Raw genomic sequence first — 20957 nt, 5'->3', positions numbered from 1 at the left:
GCCCTGTTTTGAAAAAACCTAAGAAAGAAACAGTTCATGCATGGGCTCTGTATAGTCTGTTACTTGCCCCTTTCATTGTTATTTTATACTGAATCCTTGGGATGAATCTGTGTAAGCCCAAACAAGGCTAGGAGAGGATTGGCAGACATTGGGTGCAAGCTAGAAATGAAAACAAGGCAAGAGGGCTGAACCCCAGGCTGCTGACTCCAACATCAGCTTTTCTTACTGGACAAGAACCATTGACTCTCCACAGCAAGTGCAAGGTGCCACAGAAACAGGCTTCTCCTTCTCATACCAAAAAAAGACATCTGTCCTCCCCAAGCCCTCGAGGCAGCTCATCCCAAAGCTCACCTGAATCTTTTAAGGTGCAGCCGGAGGACCTGAGGTAGTCTGTAGATCATTAACTGCTTTCTGGCTTCACTCAGAACAAGGGGTTTGGGGTTAGATTTTCGTCGTTTGCCTATATGGTTTGGAAAGGTGTAAGACATAGGCAGTGAGGAGCATCAACCACAGTCACTGGCCACTCAATAGACATTCTCTTTAGTTTTATTTATGGTAGTAATGCGACACATCCCAAATATGTCTGCATTTCCCAGCTTCACAGGCCCAAATGCAGTGGCTCTGAAGTTGTGGCTAAGATGAAAAGGGTGATGGGACCCTGAGTTAACTTTGAGGATAGGAGCTTTAAACCCCGATAGTGAAACAGTAGGAGCCTGCATTCCTTGATGTCTGTGCAGCCACATGTTAGCCTTGGGATGTCCTCCAGATTCTTTTATATGACAGTCACTGTTATTGGGCTTTTAAAAGCAGCCAAACCTGATCCTGATACATCTGCTTTTAAATTTTTGCCACCAGCAGCTTCCAGAGGTGATAAGGGTGCTGGGTAGTATATTGCAGGTGTCATGACTTTCTTGGAATACAATAGACAGCTGCTACCACAGTGAACACACTGAGTTGAACACCAGGGTTCTATGCTTTTACATCCCTATCACTTAAATTATCATGCACTTTATGTTTAAAGGGCGTTTTCTTTTCACAGACAGGCCTAGTTGAACTTCCTCCTTATAACTAAACTCTGAGCCTCAGCTCCCTCACGAGGAGATATATTTTTTGAATGTTACATATATTTAACACTTAAAAAAAGATGATAAATTATCATTACTAAAGGACAGAATATGAAAGCAGTTTTTTTCCCAACATGTTTTGTTTATGTTATAAATAAACTTTGGTAGTTGTGATGGCTAATTTTGGTTGTCAACTGGGCCTAGATGGCATAAGAAAGGTAGCTGATTGGAGCTTGGAAGCAAGCCAGGAAGTAGCTTTCCTCCAGGGTTTCTGCTCCAAACTCTTACCTTGAGTTCCTTCCTTGACTCCCCTTGATGAACTGCATATAACCTATAGGCTAAAATAAACCCTTTCCTCCCCAAGTTGCTGTTGGTAATGTCGTTTATCACAGCAACAGAAAGCTAACTAGGGCAGTAGTTCTGTGTTTTTATGCCACAGATTTAAAATATATTTCTCTTTCTTTCTCTCTCACATCCCGTTACCCTCTTAGCCTCCCTGTTCTGGCAACTTACTCTATAGACCAGGCTGGCCTCAAACTCAAAGATCCGCTTGAATGCTGGGGTTAAAGGCATGTGCCACCATTGCCTGGCTGAAATGTGTTTCTTTTTTCTTTTTTTAGAGTTATTAATTATATATACAGTGTTCTATTTGCATGTATGCCTGCATGCCAAGAGAGGGCATACAGATCTCATTATAGGTGGTTGTGAGCCACCATGTGGGTTCTGGGAATTGAACTCCAGACCGCTGGAAGAGCAGCCATTTCTCCAGCCCCTGAAGTGTGTTTCTTATAGACAAGGTGGGAAGGTAGCCAGGTTCATCTGGTCCAGTGGTTCCCAACCTCTGGGTGATGACCCCAAAGGGGTCAAATGATCCTTTTGTCACAGGGGTTGCCAAAGACCATTGGAAAACACAGATGTTTACATTATAATAGCAAAATTACAGTTATGAGTAGAAATGAAAATAATTTTATTGGTGGGGTCACCACAACATGAGGAGCTGTATTAAAAGGTTGAGGCGTTATGAAGGTTGAGAACCACTGGTCTAAACCAAAAGAACAAATGCTGACTCTAATTTTGTTTCTAAACTATAGACTTGTGAGTGAAATGGAGCCCTAAATCCTTAGAAAGTAGACAATGGGAATAAAACCTTCTGTGTTTCAACTGGAGACCTCTGTAAGCACTTTACTGATCCCTTAGAGGTGGTCCAGCTGCTTGTCTCTAAGCTGTTGCTCTCAGGGCTCAGAGTAGAAAGCATGGCATCTGATTTCAAGTCCTGTTTGTAGCACTTGTGAAAACAGCCCTCTGTGACAAGACATGAAGGGAGGGCTAGCTGCTCAGGGCAGACTGCATCAGATTGCATGTGTTGCTACAGAACTTTGACCAGCCATGAAGTCATGACATGTGGAATATGCAAAGAAGCACCTAGAGAAGGGCTTTGCCCGACTTTACCACTCCTGCTCATCAGCCTTTGAGAAGGACTAGCTGGCAGTGACCACAGTCCACAGCAGAGGGAGTACATGAGCTAAGATGAAAATGATGTGGACTGTCTGTTTCCCTCAATGAAAGTTCACACAGAGAAGAAATTGCTGACCCAGCTGAGAGGGACCAGCTCTGTCTCCATTTAGTTAAGATAAGACACAGAGAGGAAGAAGAGAGACAATCCTTAAGTTTCACAAGCACCACACCAATGCAGTTTATGCCTGCTGGGCCTTTCTTCTGCATTAGCAGGGCATAGAGCATAGAGAAGCCTGACTAATCCAGAAAAAAAAAATTACTTCCTGAAAAAAAACTGAGTAGTTCCTGCCTAATCTGTCACATCCAAAAATGATACAAAGTTGTTAATGCCCCTCTGTTTCTTACAGGTAAAAAGCTTTGGCCAGGTGTGGTGGTACATGCCTTTAACCCCAGCACTCGGGAGGCAGAGGAAGGCAGATCTCTGAGTTTGAGGCCAGCCTAATCTACATAGTGGAGTTCCAGGACAGCCAGGGCTACATAATAGAGAAACCCAGTATTAAACAAACAAAGAAACAAACCAAAAACATAGAAAATGCCCCCCCCCAAACCCAGCATATACTCCAAACAATTAATATAAAGTAATAAACTGATACCAGGTCATTGTGTGAGAGCCAAAGTTACATTTTAAATTTTAATTACTATGCCTAAGAGATCCACGAAATAAAAAATGCCTCTGGTCTGCAAGCCCCTTGCTCAAGGACAGACAGTTCCTTAAACACTGGAGGCTGTTGTTTATGGGAGACGACCTTGTTTGACCTGTCTGCACCAGATGTGCTTGGTAACATGAGGGGCAGGGGTTCGCAGGCAGGAAATATGTCAGTATATATGCTTGCCCCTGATTGGACCTGATGGGAAATGCCATGAATTGTGGGTTTTCTGTCTTAAGCCACTGCAAACTGTTATTCTTGGCTATTTCCCAGGAACCTGGGTGTGGACCTGGCCAGAGCCCACCCACCTGGCCAGTACTTAATTAAAAATTGCTTCAAATTTGGCTTTAAACTGTGGTAGTGGTCTTATTCTCAATTGGTGGGATTAACAATTGTGTTAATACATAAAAATACATAACTTTGTATTTTCATTTCTAAATCTTTATTAGGTCATAAAATCCGACACCAGGGTTGGAGACATTGCTCAGCATTCAGAGTACTGGCTGCTTCTGCAAGACAACCCAGGTCTGGTTCCCAAGGCCCACATGGCTGCTCAAAGCCAGTTCTAGCAGATTTGAAGCCCTCTTCTGACTTCATGGTGCATAGGCATACAGGGAAATACACACATAAAAACAAGCCAATCTTTAAATACCATCACCAGACACAAGCACCCATACATGTGCTGTCCACGTCTATCTATGCATGCTGGGCCAGCAGAAGCACTAGGTGTGAATATAATGACAGAGAAGGGCCTGCACATGTCCATGTAACCACACAGAAATTTAAATTAAACCAATGACACAGACTCAGTACAAAAACATACTTTCTTATCCTACAGCACTCAAATGGGGTATGCCACCTGAATTTAGGCTAAATAAGAACCTGGGACCCCACAGTATTATGAACTATCAGACTACACGTGTGAGCCTGGGACCCCACAGTATTATGAACTATCAGACTACACGTGTGAGCCTGGGACCCCACAGTATTAAGAACTATCAGACTACATGTGTAAGCCTGGGACCCCACAGTATTATGAACTATCAGACTACACGTGTGAGCCTGGGACCCCACAGTATTAAGAACTATCAGACTACATGTGTGAGCCTGGGACCCCACAGTATTATGAACTATCAGACTACACGTGTGAACCTGGAACCCCACAGTATTATGAAGCTAAGTACTAATGCTCCCACAGCCTGATTCAGAAACCACATTCATACACTTATCAGTCAGAAGGGTCAAAGGAGGCACAATTCTTATCTTAGGCCATTGTTTTCAGTGTTAAAGTGTGCGTACATAGGTGTGTGTGCTATGGCAATCTGTTCTCTCTAGCTACCTCTCTGGGTTCTAAGGACTGAATTTCAGGTCACCAGACTTGTGTAAAAGAACCTTTACTCACTGGGCCATCTCACTGGCCCAGGTCTGTTTTTAATATGTAAAGTCCATATTAGTTTTTTATAGAGACAGAAAAATATCTTTAAAAGATGGTTTAGACCCACTTAGTGTCTCCACATTTCTTTTGATTAAAGGGTCAAAAGCAGCTCCTTAAATTGTATTCCAGTTGCAATCCCCGCCCCCTCCACGCAACACTCACTGTTACACTGGTCACAAGCGTAGATTCTCCCCTCCAGGGCCTCTGTCTCGGTAAACTTGGCCAGCATCTCAGTGAGCAGGCACTCTGTCTGATTCAAAGGGACAAACCCCTTTTCTATGCAGTGGTAGCGTTCAGGGAATTCCAGGGACAGATCCCAAAAGGGCTCAATGGTATTGGATTTATAATTGCATGATACACATGTAACCTAGAATGACAAGATTGGTTTGCAGATTATATAGTTTCCATGCTTCCCACATACATTTTGCTTGTTGTAAAGAAGACATAAAATCACCAACCACTTCTCCCAAAAAGGTTAATAAGAACTGCAGTAAAAGCACTGGGACACATTGTGTTAATAAGAACTTAAATAACTGCAGTAAAAGCACTGGGACATACTGTACATGGCTGCATTTCCAACCATGCTGTAACTGAGGAGCCACAGGGCACCCCTGCTTTCCCCCCTCTCTCCCAATGAATGCTGCCTCAGTGGAGATAGCAAGTTACCTCGGAGGCATTCGTTGGGCTAAGAGAACTGGCAGGTCACTGTCTGCTTTGTGAATCCACAAATTCTTCTCACTTGGTCCTTCCAGGTAGCAAATTTACCTCTTCTACCTTCCTTCCTTTTCTCCCATACTCCCCTCATCCGTATTTTCCTTTAACATAAAATCTCACTGTGTATTCCTACTGGCCTAGAACTCATTATATAGCCCAGCTGGCCTTGAATTCTGGTTTCTCTTACTTCAGCCTCCCAAGTGCTGCGGTGGTGACTACCCATTTCCTATAATGTCCCGTCTGCTGCACCTCAGAATGCTGTGGTTAGACTTGCTCTTATACCATAATATTCCCAGATGCCATTTCACATGCAGAAAGGAAGGAGAAAGCCCTCAGTTTCCCTTCCTAGACTACTCATCATACTTCCCAAAATCTTAATAAGTGAGGCACAAAACCTCTGTAACTCAGTGGAGAGGCTTTACCCAATTCTCCTTACGTTGTCCGCCCTTTATTTTTAAAAATCTATAATAATTCTTTTTGTGCATATTTTTATTAGGCCTGGGAATCTTTGCTTAAGTCTTGACATGGTCTTGATCCTGAAAATGAAAGATAATAAGGACATGAAGTCTATAATCCGGCACTGAGAGATGGAGTCAGGAGGACCAGAAGTTTAATAACCTCAGCTGCATAGTTAAAACACACTGAGCTACTGGGGACCATATATTTGGGGTGGTTATGGGTAGCGGGAAGGAGGCTTACTTGGCCTTTGGCATAGTTCCAATTACTACTTATAAATAAAAGGAAAGGCTCTTTCAAACGACTTTGGAAACAGTTTTCTACACAAACTGTTCAGTTTTATAAACTGGACTAAAGATCAAGACACACAGAACCTCAAGTTCACCTTTATCATCACCAGCATACAGTGTCAGGTACAAACAATCATTTTGAAACATGCAAAGTCTCAAAAATATTGGCTATACTAATTAGTTAGCCCAGGGATCTGGAAGCCCAACTACACACCTACCTGACTGAGCAGCTGCCCGTGAAATATGGTGTTCACCACCTTTAAGACCTGTTTGGTGAGCTTCCTCTGGGAGAACGGGATGAGGATCCGGCGCGTGGAGCCCTCAGACTCAAGTTCCTGCTGCACCTTGTGCAGCAGTTCGCAGAGAAATTCCTGTGCGTCCTGCTGGTCGTAGCCACGGAAGGCGGGAATGAGGCTCCACACTGAGTGAAGCATGGCAAAGGGCGATACCAGTGCCCACTTCCCAGACCACATGACTCGGAAGAGGGTGTGCAGTTCGTGGCAGAGGGAAATGTGCTTTGAACTGGGTTCCTTGTTCTGAATGAGCTCCAGGCTTCTGCTGATCGAGGCTCCACTGTTCCAGCAGAAGCCTTGAGGTTCGAATCCCTGGGCAGGGTCGCTCTTTACTGATAACTCTGCGGCAGAGCTGCTGGCTGGCCTACCAGAGAGCTGAGCCTTCCCGTTGGTTGCTTGGGGAAACAGGTGCTCAGAGGTGGAAGGGTCGAGGTTCAGGAAGCATTCCCGGAATTTCTGGAGGTGGCTAAGCACTTGGAGGATGGAGTTCATGTAGCAGGTGTTGCCCAGATTGCGTAGGCCGGTGACACCTGGGGCCACCGCCGGCTGCCGGCGCGGCTTAAGGGTAGCCGCGGGCGCGCGCCGGGAGGTAGCGAGGGTAGCAGGGCGCACGGCCACAGGCCCAGGCGCGTGCAGGAGCAGGCGCGCACTCTTCCGCGGCGGCGCGCTGGCTAGCTCCTCCAGCAGTCGCCGCTTGACCTCGCGCCTCCGCCGCCGGGCCTCCTCTTTCTTGCGCTCCAGCGCCTCCTCCCGCCGCCGCTGCTCCAGCTGCGCTCGGCCCCTGGAGCTCTTCTCGAACCACAGTCGCAGCGTCTTGGCCAGCAAGCGCTGGCGCCTGTACCACAGAGCCGTGAGCATCTGTGGCTGTCCCTGAGGAGTGCGCTGCGGTGGGACCACGTCCTCGCCTGCAGCTGTAGACCGTAGCATCCGCCCACGCCTCGCGGGCTGGTCCTGCTTTTGGCCTTGCACCGCCAGGAGGGAGCTTCTCAGCAGCTTCAGGTCCCCCTCGGGGTTGTCATTGAGCACGTAATCCTTGCACAGGTAGCAGAACACGTAGAGATCCCGGACCTCCATGGCCAGCGGGTGTCCGGTCTCTTCAAAGTGTTTTAGTGCATGGTCTTCAATGTAGCGGCCGCAGGCCACGTGGGAACACTTGAGGCAGGCCCACGCAGACTCCGTGGTGGAGCACTCCAGACAGCACCACTTCTGAGGGTTTAGGATGGAGTGGTCCTGGGCGAGTCGTAACCGCCCTACATGTTTGCATCTATCCATGTTTTAGAGCAGTCGCCACTCTCTTAATCTGCCCCCAAAAGGAAAAAAAAAAAAGCAGAATTTCAGCAAAATATTTTCCTAGAAAAAAGGGGGTTGTAATTGGCATATCTGTGCAAGACTTATTTTTATTTTTTATTTTTTTCAAGACTTATTTTTAAATTCAAAATTTGTTCTTTTGAAAGCAGAAACTGATATTTCAAGTACCACCAGGAGAGAGACAAAAGTCTCCAAACCAACCTGACAACCTTAGGTCAATTTCAGTGTATTTCAAAGCAGAGGTGCAGAATCAGGGAAAGATAAGAAAAAGAAAGTCAAATGACAACTAATGAGGCAGCGCCCCAGCCTCAATTTTAGAAGCTAGCCTTTCTAAAGAGGATACATTCTGTAGAGAGAATCGCAAAACTCTCACTGTCTTTACGGAAAAGTAAATAGACAAATAAATCTGATAGGACAAGAGGTGGGTGTGGCTATTGGGATGGCAGTTTTCAAGCTAACCACCCAGTCAAAACAAATAAAACAGAGGCAAGCTTGCTTCCCTTTGGTTTTGATACCGACTTAATTTGTAGCCCAGGCTGGCTCAAACTGGTAGCAATCCTTCTGCCTGTGTTTTGAGATAGGGTCTCACTATGTTGCCCCGGCTGGCCTGGAACTCATATGGAGCCCAGGCTGGCGTTGAACTCACAGAGATTTCCTTCTCTGTACCCCTACTTTTGGGATCACTGGTGTGCACCACTATGTCTGGCTTTTTAATATTCTTCATAAGGGAAATATAGTAGGCAATTTATCCAAGGGGATTAAGATGAACAAATACTTTAAAAATGTTTTATTCTTTGGAAATCTTAAATTTTCCCAGGATTAAAAACATCCTAAAGGTGCTAAGGGGTGGTGCACACCTTTAGTCCCAACACTCAAGAAGCAGAGGCAGGTGGATCTCTGTGAGTCTGAGGTCTGCCTGGTCTACAAAGTGAGTTCCAGGACAGCTAGGGCTACACAGAGAAACCCTGTCTTGAAAAACAAAGTCCTAAAGGCAGTTATCTAAATTCTTAAAAATTATTTATTTATGAGACAAGGTTTCACTATTATGTAGCTCTGGATGTCCAGGAAGTCACTATGTAGACCAGGCTGTCCTTGAACTCACAGATCCACCTGTCTCTGTCTCCCAGTGCTAGGATTACAGGTGTGCACCACCACTGCCTGGCTAAAAGATTTTGTTTTGTTTGTTTCTGTTTTTATGTTATTTTATTTTTTAATGTTGGCTGATTTATTAACTACTGATCAATGGGAAAAATGAAACATGCCAAAATAAATAAATAAATAAGAAAAAACCCTCAAATCCAAAAAGGAAAGCCATCTAATCAAGATAATGATTTCTCTTTGAGTACTAGCTTCTACTGTATTACTTTCTAATCATTATTCATTCTTATTCTCATTATTTCCTATTGATTTATAGCTATGCACCCGTTAAGTAACTTCTCTAGATGTGTTTGTTTATTTTGGTGAGACATAATCTCTAGAGAAGAGTTCGTGTGTTACAAGACAAAGACCTGAGTGTTCAACTATAGCTTGACCAGTATTATCAGAATAATTTTCTCGGGGGCTGGGGATATAGCTCTGACAGAGCACACGGTTAATCCTCAACACTAGTAGGGGAAGGAATTATTCTCCCAGTTTGAAACAGTCTGAAATAAGCATTTCTGGGGCACAGACAAATTACAACACACATACTGATGAAGAGATGAAAGGGTTAGATGCTACTCAACTCATGACAATGCAAGCTGGATCTGCCTACGATGTTCTCAAACCAGCTACTGGAACACAGAATCAGCAGGAATGGCATGTTTCTATTTCTCAAACCAGTCCCTGAGCTCCACCAGCATCAGATCTCCTCAGGCTCCCACCCACCTACTATGTCATACCTGATGAGTCGGAATCTGCAGATGGCCAAAATATCCATTTTAGACAAACTCCAGAGATAAATCTCTCACACATAAACATTGCATTAACCCAACAAATTAGGATGAAGAACTCAGAAACCAGAAAAGAATTCTATTTTCCAAAGCCCTTCTCACTTGCCCAAAGGCAGGATCTCATTTCATTAGCAGCCCTCGTTGTCCTGGCACTTGTGACATAGAGCAAGCTTTTCTCAGATTCAGAGACTGGCATGCCTCTGTCTACTGAACGCTGGGATTAAAGGTGTGCTCCACCGTACCTGGCTATTTTCTAAATTCTCCCACTCAGACCAACAGTGCCTAAAATAATAAACTATTCTCTCTCTTGCTTCCCAGTACTATAGTAACTGGTCATGTGACCACCAAGCTCTTGAAATGTGCCTAATGGGATTAAAGGACTGAACTTTTTTTGGGGGGGACGGGGTTGAGACAAGGTTTCTCTATGTAGCTTTCGCTGTCCTGGAACTTGGCCCTGTAGACCTCACAGAGATCTGCCTGCCTCTGCCTCCTATGCTGGGATTAAAGATGTGTGCCACCACTGCCTGCCTGGCAGGACTCAACTTTTAATTTCATTAATTTTCATTAAGATAGTCAGGAGAAGCTGAGCATAGTGGCTCATGCCTTTAATCCCAGAACTTGGGAGGCAGAGGCAGGTGGATCTCTGTGAGTTCAAAGCTAGCCTGGTATACAGACCAAGTGCCAGCCAGGCCAGTCAGGGCTACACAGGGAGACCCTGTCGTAAAAACAAACAAACAAACAAACAAAAAAACCATAACAATATAGTCTTATCTGGCTAGTGACTACAGTCTGTGATAACACAGGTTTAAACACACCAGGCCCAGCCGAGTGGAGGCTTTCAGATTTATATCTTAATGACCTCTTCTTACGAGATTCTGATGCCCAGAAAATGCCCATTTTGTCCTAGTGTATCTTGAGAAGTTAGCTGCCACCAAATCTGATACTATGAAATACAGCACCAGAAGACTAATGTCTTTTAAAGTCAGCTCCTGGGCTAAAATGAACTAGAGAAACAACACAGACCACAACCCAACAACCCACACTGTCTCTGTGGAGATGATCAAGCATACCCTTTCCTGCTCAGCTTCCTTCCCCATTACAAATCTGTAGAGGTGACTCACTAAGCCTGCCACATGGCAGAGTACACCATTCAGGAAAACACTAGGCCACTTTGCAGCACACCAATCACCCCAGCTAGGCAGACTAGCTTCTCAAAGGACAGCACATCTAATCTCAAAATGGAAATCTCACAAAGTAATGCGAAATAAAAACAACTACCTTATCCAATACAAGACAGAGTAGAAGGAACACAACCTCTAATAGGTGTGACTCTCCCACATGCGTTCTGACTTTATTTCAGAACAGGCCCAAATCCCACTAACAGAAAGGGAATTCTACTTTGTATTTTTCTGACATGTACATTCTTCTCTCCATATTCTCAAAGACCACAATAATTCTAAATTTTCACTTGACACATACATCACCAGTGTGACAGGTACTCAATACTCTAAACAAACGAACCTAAGTGTGACTGGCAAAGAACGGACTGCCTCTCAGCAGCTCTGCACTGGAGTAGACCAGACACTTCATGTACAAATGCCCTGCACACCCTGGACTCAAGTGTATATGTGAAAGTAAATCCAGCAAGTATTTTTTAATCATCATAGTTTGTTTATTTACTCTTTTTTTTTTTTTTTTGTTTTTCGAGACAGGGTTTCTCTGTGGTTTTGGAGCCTGTCCTGGAACTAGCTCTTGTAGACCAGGCTGGTCTCGAACTCACAGAGATCCGCCTGCCTCTGCCTCCCGAGTGCTGGGATTAAAGGCGTGCGCCACCACCGCCCGGCCTCTTTTTTTTTTTTTTTTGAAGCAGGGTCTGACACCCAGTTCAGGCTGTCCTTGCACTCTTCCTGCCTCCGCCTGTCAAGTGCTGGGATGTCCTAGTTAGGGTTAATGTGACCAAAAGTTACTAGGGAAAGAAAGGGTTTATGTAACTGAATGTGTAAAAAGGGGTGAGGGCGCGAGTCAATCCCAAACTAACTTCGGAAGATTCCAGTTATTGTAAGGGGAAAACTCACAGAATAGGAGCGAGAAGTCCAACTTCAAGGTGTGTTACGTGGAAATAGAGAGCAAGAGCTGGGCAGGCCAGCAGTTTTCTCTGGGTACCCAAAAGGTCACACCCCAACCTGGTCCAGCCTCTTCAAGGTCATTGGCTGAAGGAGGTTCCCCCATCAGGTTTACTTCACTTATACTTCTGGGTAACAACAGTTCATCAATGAGGGAAGTCAGGGCAGGAACTCAAACAGGGCAGGAGCCGATGCAGAGGCCATGGAGGGGTGTTATTACTGGCTTACTCCTCATGGTTTCTTATAGAACCAGGACCCTCTCTCTATCTGTCCAGGGATGGCACCACTCAGAATGGGCTGGGCCCTCCCCATCAGTCACTAATTAAGAAAATTCACTACAGGCTTGCCTACAGCCTGATCTTATGGAAGCATTTTCCCAACTGAGGCAGTTTCTTCTCTGATGACTCCAGCTTGTGTCAAGTTGATGTTAAACTAGCCAGTACATGGGATTACAGGTATAAACCACAATTCCAGCACCTTATTACACTTGCAGGTGTAGCTGAGTGCTCTGCTTAGCAGTCATGATGCTCTAGATTCAGTATCCCCAGTAACCATAGAGGAGAGGAAGAAAGGAAGAAGCCAAAAGCTGAATCAGCTGGGTATAAAACCAGAATCAAGCTTTAAATGATCCCACAATTAACTATCCCTAAGTGTCAAATGAAATCTGACCATTGCCTTTTGTTGTGATGAGAAACTTCTTGATTTATTATATCATCTAAATATTGTTTAAAATTTATTTTCTTTTATATGTACGTGTACATGACTATGGACACTAGGAGAGAAAGTTGGATGCCCTGGAGCTAGAGTTATAAGCTGTTGAGTGTGCCAGATGTAGGTGCTGGGGACTTAACTTGGAAGCTCTGGAAAAGCAGGAAGCACTCTAACCACTAAGTCATCTCTTCAAGAGATGAATGAACATTACAATTATTGTTTAAAAAAACAAAACAAACCCAAGAAAACCTAAAGCATGAAAATGTCTTTTCAATACAATATTTTTAAAAAGATATATATATATATATATCTGCACTCTATCTGCACACAAGAAGGAGAGGGCATCAAATCTCATTATAAATGGCTATGAGCCACTATGTGGTTGCTGGGAATTGAACTCATGACCTCTGGAAGAGCTGCCAATGTTCCATCTTCCCAGCCCCACGAAAATGTCTTTTAATTTGGGTCATTCCCATTGTTCTCACACAGAAAATATGTTAGAAATGTGTAACTACATCACCAAAAAATTTCAATGAATAAAATAGGAAATAAATTATGGAAATCTCTACAGGAAGATCTCTATTTCTCTCTTTTGTTATATTTCCCTTTTCTCAGTTCTTATCTAACTAAGGACCAAGGAATTTCTCCTTGGTCTTGGTGAGACTAAATGGCATATATCCCAGCTCAGACAGTAGACACTATGGTAACATGCTGACAGCCTTAATTTACATTAAATATTATGTGATGTCATCAACACCTGTGATTCTGCTCATTGCCATATGCAATCTTGCTAGGTATTTTAGCCCTTCCATTCATTAAATGAACCCAGATTTGAGTCTCCCACAGAATCTACACAGACTGTAGAGGCGACATAGTAAAGATGCTTTTAAAGGTAAGTGTTAAATGAGGGTGGCTTTTTTAGAGCCAGGTCTATCACCAATAAAGACTGCCCCAAGACCAGAGGAAGCTGAGTACATCTTCAGCACCTGGAAGTCAGCCTAAGCACACTTTCTCACTACTGTTCTAGGTGCCATAGGACTAGAGCAGGGCCCTCCTCTTCCCTAAGACCAGCCAGTTTGTGGGGTCACTTGCAAACTCCTGGTGTCTTTAGGACTGTGGCCTGTCTTTTTTGATGTCTTCTTCAGTAGTGCCAGCTTCTTAGGCAGCCTGGCCTGCAGCTCTGTTGTGCTGCAGGACCCCCTTGCATTCAGGTTGCTGCACCTGGAACTTGTGCTGTCCCTGTGCCTGATGTGGTGGACCACACAGGGTGTGTGTTGGTTAACTAATACTCTCAAGGCAGGGAGTGAGCTACTGCTGGGACAGGTTTGGATAGAGGTCCAACAAGGAGCGCTGCATACAGGAGCAGAGTCAGCCCAAGAGAAAAACTGTACTGCAGTCACCATCAAAGCCCTTTGACATCAGACATACAGCTACAGGATTCCGAGTTTGTCCTGCTGAGTTTGTCTTGCTTTGATCACGTATTCCCTCATTATGCCCCTATTCCTCCCCTTTGGAATGGTAATGTATATTCTGTGTGTATCTTGGAAGAATGTATTTTGATTTTTTATTTTACAGGGAATTACAATTAAGAGACTTCCTTGAATCTCAAAAGAGACTTAGAAAAAAATTTTTTTTTCAAGACAGGATTTCCCTGTGTAGCCCTGGCTATCCTAGAACTTGTTTTGTAGAGCAGGCTGGCCTGATGGCCTTTAACTTGGAGAGATCAGCGCCCACCCCCCACCCCGGGCTCCCCGCACCCCTGTGCTGGAATTAAAGGTGTGTACCACCACTACTCACCTTTGAACTTTTAAACAGTCTGGAGACTGAAAGACTATGGGGACTTTTTTTTTTTTTTTAAAGATTTATTTATTATGTACACAGTGTTCAGCCTCCATGTATGCCCGCACGCCAGAAGAGGGCACCAGATCTCATTACAGATGGTTCTGAGCCACCATGTGGTTGCTGGGAATTGAACTCAGGACCTCTGGAAGAGCAGTCGGTGCTCTTAACCTCTGAGCCATCTCTCCAGCCTCCACTATGGGGACTTTTGAAGGTGGACTAAATACATTTTGTATTATGATACAGACATAAGCCTATGGGGGCTGGGGAGTGGAATGTAATGTTTGAATGATAATGGTCCCCATAGATTCATACATTTGAATGCTTGTTCTGAAGCTGGTGGGACTGTTTGGAGGGATCAGAAGGTGTGGTCTTGTTGGAAGAGATGTGTCACTGCAGGTGGGTCTTCATGAGTGCCATTCTCAGTTAGTGCTCTCTCTCTTTCTCCATTGCCCCCGTGCCTGTGGATCAGATGTGAGCTCTCAGCTCTGCTGTCCTGGCTCCATGCCAGCCTACCTGCTGCCATGCTCTACACCATGATGGCCATGGACTAACTCTGGAGCTGTAAGCAAGTCCCCAATAAACTCTTCTTTAAGTTGCCTTGGTCATGGTGCTGTCACAGCAGTAGAAAAGTAACTCAGACAGTGACTTAGTGTGACTCTGTCTCAAAATATAAAAGGTAAAAGAAGGTCAATGGTGGAGTACTTGCCCAACATGGGTAAGGCCCCTGGTTCAATTCCTAGAATCTCAAGAAAGACAGCCTCCAACTCTGTGCGGAGAGATGGCGGCTGAAAGAACGAAACCAGGTTGCCATGGAAACATTACATATGTGAGTGAGCCTGCTTCAAGTTCAGTAGTTTGAATATTTGCTGAGTCATGTCTGGAGGTCAGGAGGTAACTTCTGGAAATGGTTCTCTTCTTCTACTATGGGTTCTAGAAACAGGACCCGTGTGGTCAAGTTTGCATGGCAACTAACTTTACCTGTTAAGACATCCCACTGGTCCAGTTTTTCCTCCTGGGGGAGCAGTATATGGTATATATATGATATGCAGCTATGTAAATGTGTGCATGTTCATGTGTGAGTTCAACACATGTGTGCCACAGAACATGTGTGAAAGTCAGGGGACGGCTTTAGATGTCAGACTTCACCCTTGTTTGAGTCAAAATCTCTTTGCTGTCCATCATTATGTATGCGAGGTTATCTGGCCTGCTAGCTTCTAGGGAGTCCCCATCCCTACCTCCCATCCCACTTCAGGAGTCTGGTATTACAGATATATACTTGTTAGGCAAGCTTGAGGACTGTTTGTGGATATTTAACTATGTAAAGATGTGTTGCTGTTTTAGCTTGCCTGCCTAAGGCACCTGATTGGTCTAATAAAAAGCTGAATGGACAACAGTGAGGTAGGAGATATAGGCAGAACTTACGGGCTCGAGAAGAAAGGAAGAAATGCCAGGGAGATGCCAGAGGCCAGCTATCCAGACATAGAAGAAACAGGAAAGTAGGACATACAGAATGGAAGAAAGATAAAAAGTCCCAAGGCAAAGCATAGATGACTAGAGAAATGAGTTAAATTAAGTTAAAAGAACTAGTGGGATAAGCCTAAGCTAAGGCTGAGCACTCATAATAAATAAGTCTGCATGTCTTTATTTGGGAGCAGGTTGGCAGACCAAAGAAAATTCCAACTACAGAGGACCTGAGTTCAGATCCCCATAATTCATGAAAAAGCTAAGCATGGTGATGCATGCTCATAACTCTAGCTGTTACTAGACAACTGCGGTAGCTGAATCAGTGAGCCCAGGTTCAGTGAGAGATCCTATCTCAAAACATAAGATAGAGGGGCTGGAAAGATGATTCAGTGGTTACTAGCACCAGCTTTCTAGAGGATGAAGGTTTTGTTCCCATCATTTATATGGTAGTTGTCATAACTCCAGCTCTTGGTGACCTACCTACCTGATATCTTCCTTAGGCCTCCAAAGACCCTGAACACACATGGTGCAAAGACATAAATGTAAGCAAAAGGCCTATACACATGAAATAAGTCTAAAAACATTTTTAGAAATCCCATTGAACCTACCCAGTGTCTATAATATGAGGCTAGAGTATCAGCACTACCACACTGGCAGCTAGCTCCCGAAAGTATTTTGTTTGAAGATAGGGTCTCTTGATGTAGACTGGGCTGGCCTTGAACTTGTAGTGATCCTCCTACTTCAGCCCCCCAAGTAGTGGGATTACAGGCATGGGGCACTACTCCTGGCTCAAATATATTTTCTTTGAAAAAATTAATTCAAACTTGAAACTTAAGATGCCAGCAATTGTTTTTTCAGCTGTAGCCTAAGCAGTGAAACTGGGAATCTCCCTACTTTCTCCACGTGGCTGCAGATGACTTTCCACACACAACTGTCTGCACAGAAGACACATTTATATGTTAAGAACCACTGGTAGGAGGGGAAAAAAAGGATAATTTCTGTGAATTAAAAAAATTCATCTTACTAGACTATTTAAAGGAATCCCCTGGTTACTTCAGTGGGCTGTTCTAAGACATGGGGACACTTTTAGTCCTGTGCACCCTGTCTACTCTCAGCACACCTAGATGTATCTGTCAGAACAGAAACCCACCAAATTTTGCATGAATGGAACCACAAACTTTCAGCATTTGATTTCAAGAGTAAAGATGACAAATATAAAAAACTGTATGTTAAATGCACACTACAAGAGAAAACGGAAAGTGACACAGAGAACAATCAGGCACTTTAACAGGAAATAGGCCAGGGCCACTATAAATCAGGACTGGGATGTGGATCAGTTGGCAGAGTGCTTGCCTTTCATGTATGAAGCCCTGGGTCCTGTCCCCAGCAGCACATAAGCATATAAAATCCCAGAAATTGAGAGGTAGAAGCAGAAGAGTCATGGAGTAAAGGCCATCCTTGGCTACAAAGTGAGTTTGGGCCAGCATGGCTACATGAGACTGTCTAAAAAGCTAAATAAAGGCAACAGTAAGATGTTATAAATCAGACACATATGGAATCCACTAATCATTTTTAAAAATGCAGAGAAAGCGTGGCTCTGTGTGTACTTAAAAATACAGTATGTGAAAAAAAAAACAAAGGGAAAAATATTATATTATATGTCATGAGTGCCCTCCAACCTAATGAAAGCCAGAGAATAAAGAAAAAAAATGAGCTATAACACGTGTCTTCATGTGTGGGTAGGGATGGAGAAGAGACTCTTTTTTTTTTTTTTTTTTTTTTTTTTTTTTGATTTTCGAGACAGGGTTTCTCTGTAGCTTTTGCTTCCTGTCCTGGAACTAGCTCTGTAGACCAGGCTGGCCTCGAACTCACAGAGATCCGCCTGCCTCTGCCTCCCGAGTGCTGGGATTAAAGGTGTGCGCCACCACCGCCCGGCTAAGAGACTCCCTTTTGAGGGGAAAAATATTGTTACTTATTTTCAAAAGGAGATGGCACTGAGAGACTTGATATTTCAGTTGTCTTAAAAATTCAGGCATGATGGGATGGAAGCATAGTTCAATGGCTAAGAACACTAGCTGCTCTTGACAGAGGACCTGAGTTCAGATCCCAGAATTCATGTCAGAAGGCTTACAAGTGCCTATAACTCCAGTTTCAGGGAATCCAATGCCTCTGGCTCAGTACACACACACACACACACACACACACACACACACACACACGTGCGCGCATGTGCGTGCAAACAGAAGTGAACATTCAGGCATTAGGCAGGTGCCCTATGTTAAGCATAGAGCAATATAGTTGACCACACTTTCACTAGGAAACATAATATAGCCAGTCTAATGACACTAAGAAATTGTTTTTAAAAACAGGTTATTTCTAAAAGAGCCCTCTCCTCATTCCAATTCCCTGTCGATGAGTGACAAAGTACACCCCTCTTCAGCAGTAAGTGGAGTGGAAAAACAACTGAGCTTCCATCAGTGAAGTGTCAATCATCTGACATTTCATATCAACCAAGGTAGCAAGGTAATTTCTCTTCTTCCCAGGGGCCAGTTCCAATAGTTGTTCATAGAAGTGAATTTTTGAGAAGACTGTCTTTCCCCCAATGGGACAGCTCCAATAATAGTCCACTTTAGCGGTCAGCATTTTTTTCCCCAATACTCAACTAACCACTCTGAAGGACAGAGGGGAGGGACAGGCACTTAGGAAGGAGAAGCAGCGAGGGGAGGCTCAGTGAAGAGACTGTTCACAGACTCCCTATACTTTATAAGTCACTGATGCAATCGAGACCATGGTAGACTTGGTCTCTGAGGCAGGCTTTCTCCTGGGGCCTCTACAGAGTCTGGAGTCCTATAGGAACCAAGAAGCTGGTCCTGACTTCATCCAGAGAGCAACATTCAACAGGCATTCATAATGAGCTGTTAAGCAATTAAAGAACATGTTAAACTTAGAGCGAGCTTTTCAAAAGAAATGGAAAGGTTTTATCCAATATTTTTTATTTTTCTAAAATCTTTCAAAATTATTTAATAGCAACACAGAGCAAGGATAGCAAAAGTCCAATAAAGATGTCAAAAGCAAACTCAGTGCATTTGAATTAAAGAGGCTGAGTTAGCCTCAGCTCGGCCTTTAGTGGGGGTGTATACTGAATCTGCAGAATGTGCTGTGGTGGAAATAGAAAAGGGTCTTCTTTCAGTAAGACACAGAAGGGTGTCAAAGACATGAACTGTGCATGACCTCTTCTCCCTTGTGTACTATGAACACAGTACAGTGAGCAGGCCCACGAGGTGAGGACTGGCCTGGCTCTCACACAAAGGCCAATACACATGTAGGCAACGTTCTTGTGGTTCAAGTCCCATAAGCACCTCTGCTCCTATTTCAAAAAATCAAAACCAAACAAAACAACAGCAACAACAAAAACAGCTTCTGCATTGCCAGCCAGTTCTACCATTAAGTTAAGGTGTCAAAGTCTGCACCAAGGGAAACATATAATCTATTAGGGAAACAAGCCAATCAGCTGCTAATAACTTAGTGCAGGTTCACTGGCCACAGCAGGGATCAGAAAGCAGAATTGGGGGACAGGCTACTACATGAGCAAATATAGGCAGAAAGAAGGAAGAGGGAGACGTGTGAATCGTGGCCTGAGACCCCACAGAAGGAGGAACTGAGCTGTAGTGCTGACACGACTCACGACATTGGTCATGACAAGTAAGATATGAGAATGCAAAACATGAATCTTGTTGATTTCATTTTCTTCCACATCCCTATGTTGCCTCTAGATACTGACCAAATAATAACATCAATAATGCATATTTGTAACAAAAATCAAATTAAAAAACAAGCTAATTCATTAGTTTGAGACTTTATCTGAATCTGATTGTTAAGACTAGTTGCCTAGTCCAGCCCCCAAACCCCAGGCTCCAGGTTATTTCTTGTATCAGTCTGAGTATCTAGAATACAGGAGTGCAACGCTATGCCTAGTTAAATACAGAATATAGCAGTTAAGAGGGGTAATTATTCTAAAATTAAACTTTTTGTGTATGAACCACATGTTGTCTGAACCTTTTATCCCTATTAACTTACTTTTATTTTAGTCCCTTATTATGTGCATGAATGGTATGTATAGAACCTGGGAAAGTTTCTGGAGCTGGTTTTCTTCTTCCACTGGGGGTTACAGGAACTGAACTCAGGTCATCAGGCTTGCACTGTAAATACTTTCACCCCCTGAGCTATTTCACTGACCCTTATTCTTACCTTTCTTATTTGTCTGTGGTACTATGAATCACAACCAGGCCCTTCAGATTCTAGACAAGTGGTCTACAGGTCCTGCTTATTATCTTTAAGTTAATGGTTAGCTAAATAATAGGCTAAATAATAGCTTATTATAATATAATAATTAAATAAATAATACCAACAAACTGTACAAACCTATATCTTCACTCCATGTATCATTTGAAGAAATTACTACAGCAAATAAGAACTAAATTGCTTTGAAGAAACTACAGATTAAAAACATGCTACCTAATTTGGCAGAGTAAAATAGTGCTATTATTTTATAGCCCTGGGGATACTAACCCAGAGGAAGGCCCAGACATGGTGGGCTTGAATGAAAAGACAGAGGGAGGACTAATTAAGTGATTTGTTTGTACAGATATTTTTCCTGTTCTGGCTCACAGTTCCACGGTAGAGATCATATGGCAGGGAGGCCAAGCGGCAGGAGGTTGAAGCAGATGGTTTATATTGTATCCCAAGAAAGAAAGACAGAGTGATTGATCTCTATATTTACTGTGCTCCCTCTGCTTTCCTTTATACAGTCCAGAATCCCAGCACAGGGGATAGTGGCACCCAGTGAACCTAATCAGAATAATCCCTCACAGGCAAGCCCAGAAGCTTCTGTCCCAGGTTATTTTAGATATCTCATTAAGGTGACAACTGAGACTAACCATCATAAAACCATTGAACATAGTCAAGATTTAAGAAGTCAGGCATGGCAGTCCACACCTTTAATTCCGGCACTTGGGAGGCTGAGGCAGATGGATCTCTATGAGCTTGAGGCCAGCCTTGTCTAGGTAGCAAGTTCCTGGGAAGGGAAGGAGAGACAAGTGGAGGGAGAGAGACTGCAGATGTAGCTGTTATTTACCTAGCAAGCACAAGGTCCAAGGTTCTAAAC

At 43.7% G+C, this 20957-nt stretch overlaps 1 protein-coding gene across 6 annotated transcripts in view; it reads right to left on the bottom strand.

Annotated features, from left to right (window-relative positions):
* Usp49 (ubiquitin specific peptidase 49) overlaps positions 1–20957 on the bottom strand; it is a 61775-nt gene that overhangs the window by 5409 nt on the left and 35409 nt on the right. For all 6 annotated transcript variants that reach the window (XM_041655581.1, XM_041655580.1, XM_041655583.1 and 3 more), the window contains 3 exons: positions 6340–7714; positions 4824–5028; positions 352–460 (listed from right to left, as the gene is read on the bottom strand). In XM_041655581.1, coding sequence (XP_041511515.1) covers positions 352–460; positions 4824–5028; positions 6340–7686 — 1661 coding nt within the window. In that variant the 5' untranslated portion in view covers positions 7687–7714. The remainder of the gene's footprint in view (positions 1–351; positions 461–4823; positions 5029–6339; positions 7715–20957) is intronic.

This window comes from Microtus oregoni, unplaced genomic scaffold (assembly GCF_018167655.1).
Source record: "Microtus oregoni isolate MIOR12 unplaced genomic scaffold, Mior012 000007F_ref0000211, whole genome shotgun sequence".
NCBI lineage: Eukaryota > Metazoa > Chordata > Mammalia > Rodentia > Cricetidae > Microtus > Microtus oregoni.
Note: the sequence above shows the minus strand (reverse complement) of the source record. Positions and strands in the feature narration are given on the sequence as shown.